Below are 6,952 nucleotides of genomic sequence, written 5' to 3'. Positions count from 1 at the left end.
AGACAGACAGACAGACAGACAGACAGAGAGAGAGAGAGAGAGAGAGAGAGAGAGAGACAGACAGACAAAGAAGAGACAGACACACAGAAAGACAGACACAGAGAGAGAGACAGACAAACACAGAGAGACAGACAGAGAGAGAGACAGACAGACACACAGAGAGAGAAAGACAGACACAGAGAGACAGACGGAGACAGGGACAGAGAGAGACAGACAGAAACACAGAGAGAGAGAGACACAGAGGGAGACAGATAGAAACAGAGAGAGACAGACAGAGAAATAGAGCGAGAGACAGAGAGAAACATAACTGTTGTTTCTCCCGTCTTTCTTCTGGAGACTCACTAAGATTCAGGTGTGTGTGTGTGCGCGGGATCATGTGTGTGGTACGTCTGTGCTCGCTGCTCACAGAATAAGAAGGAACAGCGGTGCTGGTTTACGTAATCGCTGCCCGAACACAAACACAGCCGATTCCAGTGAATCAAATCGGAAAAAAAGAAAGTGTAACGTTAATACGACAATTTTTTTTTCTGCATCCCCAATTACAGCGACGCTACTAAAACAGTATAGTCCACTCTCCTGGAGGCTTAAAATATCTAATCCATCATCCGAAACCCATTCGGACCTCGTAACCGTGACGATCGAGGTACGTTCATCTCTCCAAAACAGTTATAGTCCAGTTACAGATTTAACAAGCGAATATATCTGTATGTTGAACGTATACAGGAAAGACCACCATGCTCCCGTGTTTACTGCTCGTGTGCTGTTTTGCCGTCACTTCCTGAACCTCCAGTAGGTCGAGACGGCGTTTACTTACGTGTAGAAAATCCGACTCTGCGATAATCCGATCCGGACAGGGTTAAAGTCAGTAAAGGTTGAGATTTAATCGAATGCAGCGTGTTATACGGCGGATATAAAAAGTCTACACACGCCTGTTAAACGTTAAAACGGCAGGTTTTTGTGGTGCGGGAAAAAAAAGGTGGAAAATTTTCGCCTTTATTGTGAAACTGCAACATAAAAAATAAATAGAAATGCAAAAAAAATAAAGCTTGTGTAAGTGTGCACACCCTTTTATAATTGGGGAAGTGTTCAGGAACGTTCGGCGTACCTGCTGCGCCTCCTCGTCTCCGGTGACGTACTCCAGAATGTTCCCTCCACCGTCTATTACCACCACCGAGGTCATGACTCATTCCTCTGTGCCGCACGGTCCTGTAGGTCCACTCCGCTTATCCAGCAAACCTAACAGAACCACCAAGATCCGTTCAAACGCAGGTTAATCGGATTCAGAGACACTGTTCTCATTTATTTGACTGTTTTTTCTTTTTGTTTTGTTTTTAGAAACATGAACTCCACACCATGACTCACTGAGTGTTGTGGCATGAAAAAGAAACTCGAGAGACAGAACTTTGTGGTGTATAGTATGTGTGTGTGTGTGTGTGTAATAGGGGTAGAAAGAGAGCGAGAGTGATTTAGGTGGGGCAGAAAGCAGAGCTGTGACTCATGTTTTAACCAGAAAACTCGCCAGGCCCCTTCACGTCAGTCGCGGGACGTATAAACCTTGCTGAGACGAGCGCGAACCGAAAAACAAGACGGGAATTCTATAAAAAAAAAACAAATAAAAATCAATAAAAAGTCATCCGTGCAAATTACGAGCGGTTAACAAATCCGTTGGTAATTAGGACTCGTGTTTCACTGCATGTCCACAACAGGTTGCTGTGGTGACGACACGGAAATTTCCCGTATACGGGCGACGTCCAGGCACGGAGCTGAACGTACTCGGACACGGACACGGGGACGTTCTCGTGGAAGGACTGAGTTAAAAGGAAATAATATTTCTCCTTTTAAATCAGATCTGCCTTCGATCGGAAAAAAAGGGATTTCAGGGATGGGGTTTTTTTCTTCCCCTGTTAAAATCGTGCGTTCGTCTTCAGGAAGCGTCGGCCCGAAAACAGGAAGTGAAGCCGAACGTGTGGCGTGTGTCCGTCTGCAGACGTCTGGCTGCTAAACCAAGCCAAAAGACCCAGAGCGTTAATGCTGCGTAAAAGCGACTGATACGTTCTGGAACGATCTGGAACGATGAACAAAAAGAACAGATACGACAACAACAACAAAAAATGTAAGTTTTAAACTAGTACTTTGTGTACTTATCTAGCAGTTACCTGATACTGAGCCCATGTTCTCCGTGTTCATGTGATTTAAATATATATATATATATACATATTTTTTTTTACAGTTTTATGAAACCGAACAAAAACAGAAAACAAACCCAAAGTAGAAATTTCGCCCAGAGTCAGACTTCGGATTGAAACGGCCACCGATCCACCTGACGCACGTTTCTGGGATGTTGGAGGAAACTGGAGAACCAGGAGGAAACCCAGACGGACTCGGGAGGGGGGAGAACTCGGTGAAGACAGTACGCCGAGCTCGAAGGACCGGACCGGGAACTCTAGAGCTGTGACACGGCAACACCGTGCTACTTCTGTTCAAATTCTTTTCGGGCTTATTTCTATAAACATTCTAGAAAGTTCCACGCATTTCTCAGACATATACACAGTGTTTTGGGATCCATTCATGAAAATATAATTTCCCTCCAGAATAAAACCATGTGTGTGTATGCGTGTTTGCAGAGCTGCCTGAACACAATACACAGAAAAAAGAGGAAGAGATCCATTTCCTCTCAGTTCAGTCACATGGACCGCACTCGTGCTGTTGTCATACTCAACTCCAAAACACTCTCTCTTTCTTCACACGGCACACAATTCTCAATTCTGTGGAGTAATTACATCCGAATATACACAGTCACAATTAACCCACGCAGAGGCAAACAATCGTTGAAGAACATGTGACCAAACTCTGTGTGTGTGTGTGTGTGTGTGTGTGTGTGTATTAATAGATATCGGTCTCGGAGATGTGTGCGAGTCTGATAATCTGATGAGGAAGTGAAAAGGATAAAACGTAAGGGTTGAGAATTATGAGGAGATGCGGGGAACCGTATTTCGACTTCATTTCCTGCCCAGCTTGTTTATGCAGCCTTTTTGCTTGTCCCAATTCGAACGTTGGCGCGATTCCACGATTTCCTGAAACCGGTCTGAGAAACACGGTCTGGTTTGCTAACAGGGTTTTGGGGGAAACGAGGGACTATCGACGACTACATCTACAGAGTGCAGCTCTAAAACCAACCGTAATACTTATGAATATTTTCCCCGCGACTGTGATTTATACAGGAAGTAAAGTTTTTACGGTTTAAAAACCATAAAAGACCCCCAGGGGTCTGTGACCAAAGTCAGCTCAGACCTCACGTCGTCCTTCGAGTGGAAAGGACTTCGCTGATCCAAAAAAACATCATGTGAAAACGTCCCAACCGAACTAATATACTGTGGTTCAGAAACACGAAATGTTCCTGTGCCCGACTCGGCTCATTTGCATATAGCGACGCCCAAAAAACTCCATATACGGTAAAGTCTACAGACAGCCCTGAGCACGAAACGAACAATCAGGGTAACGGCTGAAAGACAGAAGAGGAAGTTATTCTGACTCGCTTCTACATTGATACAAATATTTACTAATATTTATAAATATTTACTAATAAGTGAGTGATAAATCTTCCATGGGTCCGAGGCGTTTTGTTTATTTTGTTTACAGACCGGCACGTCCTCCGTTGACACACCGCTGTTTTATGTCTTTTCGCGTAATCGGACGATTCGTCTTATTGCAGGTGTGTGTGTTGGCTCGCTTTCTTTACATAACATCTGAAAAATATTCTTCGTCGCTCTGGATATTCTATTAAAAAAATACGCATTTAAACTCCACGGTATATTCCAGATGGAAAAGTGCAGTAAGTCGATCAGGACGAGGTTTAATAAATCGTCACGTGTGTACATTCACACACGCTCAGGAGCCCGGGTAGCGACAATACAAACCTTTCACTGAATTTACAGGATTTTCACGGATAACAAATTTCTATTAACGCCCGTATGAATTATTTACGAATCAAATCTTGAGCGATGAGACCCGATGTTTAAATTAGGATATTTTCCCCCGTTATTATAGTATAAATTGTATACTTTTTTTTTATGATGTAAATCTCTACACTTACATTTTCTCACCAGTGTGCTCTATAAATAATTAAATAAATAAATGAGAAAGTTTATTGTTCATTATCATCCTTAATATCGTTATAATTCCTTACACAATGTTTAGACAATCTCTGATCAGGAATATAGACCACTCATTATTATTATTATTATTATTATTAAAAGATTAACATTATTGATACTGTTATAATATCTGCTTTTATTTTATTTTTAAATAAATAGTGTTAAAAGTGTACAGTTAAGAGTCTGTGATAGAAGTTTGCTGAACCGTGACAGCTTCATGAAGGATGAAGTTGCTAGCAATCAAAACAGCTAGCTAGCTAGCTGTGAAACGGTACAAATGCGCAAGCTAGCCTGAAAAATAAAATAACTATTTATTTATTTACAAAACGCAAACATGTATATTTGTAGTTATGAGGAATTCGTGAGCAAATGTCATGAAAGCCGAACTAAGCAGCTAGCATTAATAATAATTATTATTGTTATTATAAAACTGTATTAGCAGGCCAGCGGCTAGCGCTAAGCAGCTAAGCTACAACTTAACTCAGGAGCTTTGGAGAAAAACATGTCGCTCTTTAGCAGTAAAAAGACACACACTTCATGTGCTCACCTCTTGTTGTGGTTAACTCCACAGCTCCTTCGGGTTTTTCTTGTATTTGATTTCTTGCTCCAGATTAAAATGCTCTGCTAGCTTCTCGAGCTAACCGCCAAAGTGTTAGCAAAACAGCGGCGTAGCTACGTAAATAAACAGTTAGCCTAGCTAGCAGTGTAGCTATCCGCTCTCTGCGATCAGATCAGTCGTAGCTAAAAGTTCACACTCGTCCCAAATTTAGGACTCGCAACGAAAGAAAACAACAACAAAAAAGAGTCAGCGGAATTCTGTGTAAATCCGGTACTGTTTCAGCACAGTGTGGTGCGGTTGGTTGGTTTGTTTGTGTTTTTGTTTATCTCTCTATCTCTCTCTCACTCTGTGGGTCTCGTGCAGGACGGAGGAAACTGAAGAGAAGTGAAGCACCTCTGAGCCGCAGCGCCGCCACTGACAAACACCGCGCGTGACGTCACTGCGACGCCGATTCCTGACGTCATCCACGACGCAGAGTTATGACAATGATGACGACTTTAGAACATTTATTCACAGATTTCTCCTGAAGCTATTCTCAAACGGAAATTAAATTATCGTACAGTAGAGGCGTAAACCCCCGACTTCCTCACTGTACCACGATTTCGATTCATAAGGCAGCGAGTCGATATCTGGCGAAGCAACTGAATCCACGTTTTTTGATTCATGACGAAACAAACCGATATTTGGTGATACCACTGAATCTGCTACGATAGGATTCGTTTTTTTTTATTCATAATTAAACGATTCGATATTTGTTGATTCAGCTGAATCTGCTACGATATGATTCATTTTTTATTCATAAGGTGAGTCGATATTTGACAATACACCTGAATCTGCTACGATATGATTCATTTTTTATTCATAAGGTGAGTAAATATTTGACAATACAGCTGAATCTGCTACGATATGATTAATTTTTTATTCATAAGGTGAATAAATATTTGACAATACAGCTGAATCTGCTACGATATGATTCATTTTTTATTCATAATTAAACGATTCTATATTTGTTGATTCAGCTGAATCTGCTACGATATGATTCATTTTTGATTCATAAGGCGAGTCGATATTTGACGATACAGCTGAATCTGCTACGATGAGTCATTTTTTATTCATAAGGCGAGTCGATATTTGACGATACAGCTGAATCTGCTACGATATGATTAATATTTAATTCATAAGGCGAGTTGATATTTGACGATACAGCTGAATCTGCTACGATATGATTCATTTTTTATACATAATGAAATGATTCGATATCTGACGATACAGCTGAATCTGCTACGGTACAATACGATTTAATCTATAAGCCAATGGTTCGTGAAATAAATCACACCACAGTATATTAACACCACAATTTTTGATTCCTTTTTTTTTTTTTAATTACTGATAACACATAAATGGCATATTTACAAATAATCACCACTTCAGGACAGAAAGGAATCAACACAACATATCCCTCAAACATGAAGGAAATACAAACAAAAAACAAAAAAATATAGAAGTATAATAGTGCCAAATGTCCTCAAGGCAAAATGGCATGTTGAATTACATAAATCTAATAAAAACATATCGCAATAAAAATACTTGAATTTTTCTGCCCAGCAATTTGACACAAATTTTTAAAAAAAAACAAACAAAAAAAACCCCACAGCAATAACAATGCTTTAATTAGTTTCCTCCGAAATTCATTGGGTTTGTATATTTTGATTGAAAACAAAATTCCAGCATTTAAAATTCAATACACACGTATTCACCTTCCTCAAATACGGCTCCAAAATATTCAGCTGTTAAAATACCATCTTCATTATTCGTCAGGTAATATTTCAACACGTTATTTTTCAAACTCACAAATTCAGGCTGCAAAAATCCAGGTCTTAAAATTCGGGTCTTAAAATTCAAGTCTTCACATCCGGGTCTCACAGGAAGAGCAATGGAGTACCGATACTACTGTAACATGTTACTCTGGGCCGCCCCCTAGTGGTGGGATTGTGCAGATAAACCACAAGAGAAGATGAACCTAGCGGACTGGAATAAAGTTGGTTTATCGTTGGACGTTCGAGACTCGCAGATTTGCGCAAATTAAGGGACCGTCTCTAAAGTTACATACGACATTGGTATACATGTTTCTAACTTCAATATCATTTGAAGGGAATGACTGACAGTCATATAACCAACTGTAAAGTGTTCATCTAGGTGTCAGCTATAATGCACAACTTTTAATCAAAAATCTAAAAGG

General features: G+C 40.3%; 1 protein-coding gene across 1 annotated transcript in view; it reads right to left on the bottom strand.

Moving 5' to 3' along the window:
- elf2a (E74-like factor 2a (ets domain transcription factor)) overlaps nt 1-5,077 on the bottom strand; it is a 17,718-nt gene extending 12,641 nt beyond the window's left edge. The window contains exons 1-2 of the mRNA XM_017473642.3: nt 4,702-5,077; nt 1,106-1,236 (exon numbers count right to left, since the gene is read on the bottom strand). Coding sequence (XP_017329131.1) covers nt 1,106-1,180 — 75 coding nt within the window. The 5' untranslated portion in view covers nt 1,181-1,236; nt 4,702-5,077. The remainder of the gene's footprint in view (nt 1-1,105; nt 1,237-4,701) is intronic.
- Between the last annotated feature and the right edge of the window lie 1,875 nt (nt 5,078-6,952).

The sequence above is a fragment of the Ictalurus punctatus genome, chromosome 8, assembly GCF_001660625.3.
Source record: "Ictalurus punctatus breed USDA103 chromosome 8, Coco_2.0, whole genome shotgun sequence".
Taxonomy (NCBI): domain Eukaryota; kingdom Metazoa; phylum Chordata; class Actinopteri; order Siluriformes; family Ictaluridae; genus Ictalurus; species Ictalurus punctatus.
Note: the sequence above shows the minus strand (reverse complement) of the source record. Positions and strands in the feature narration are given on the sequence as shown.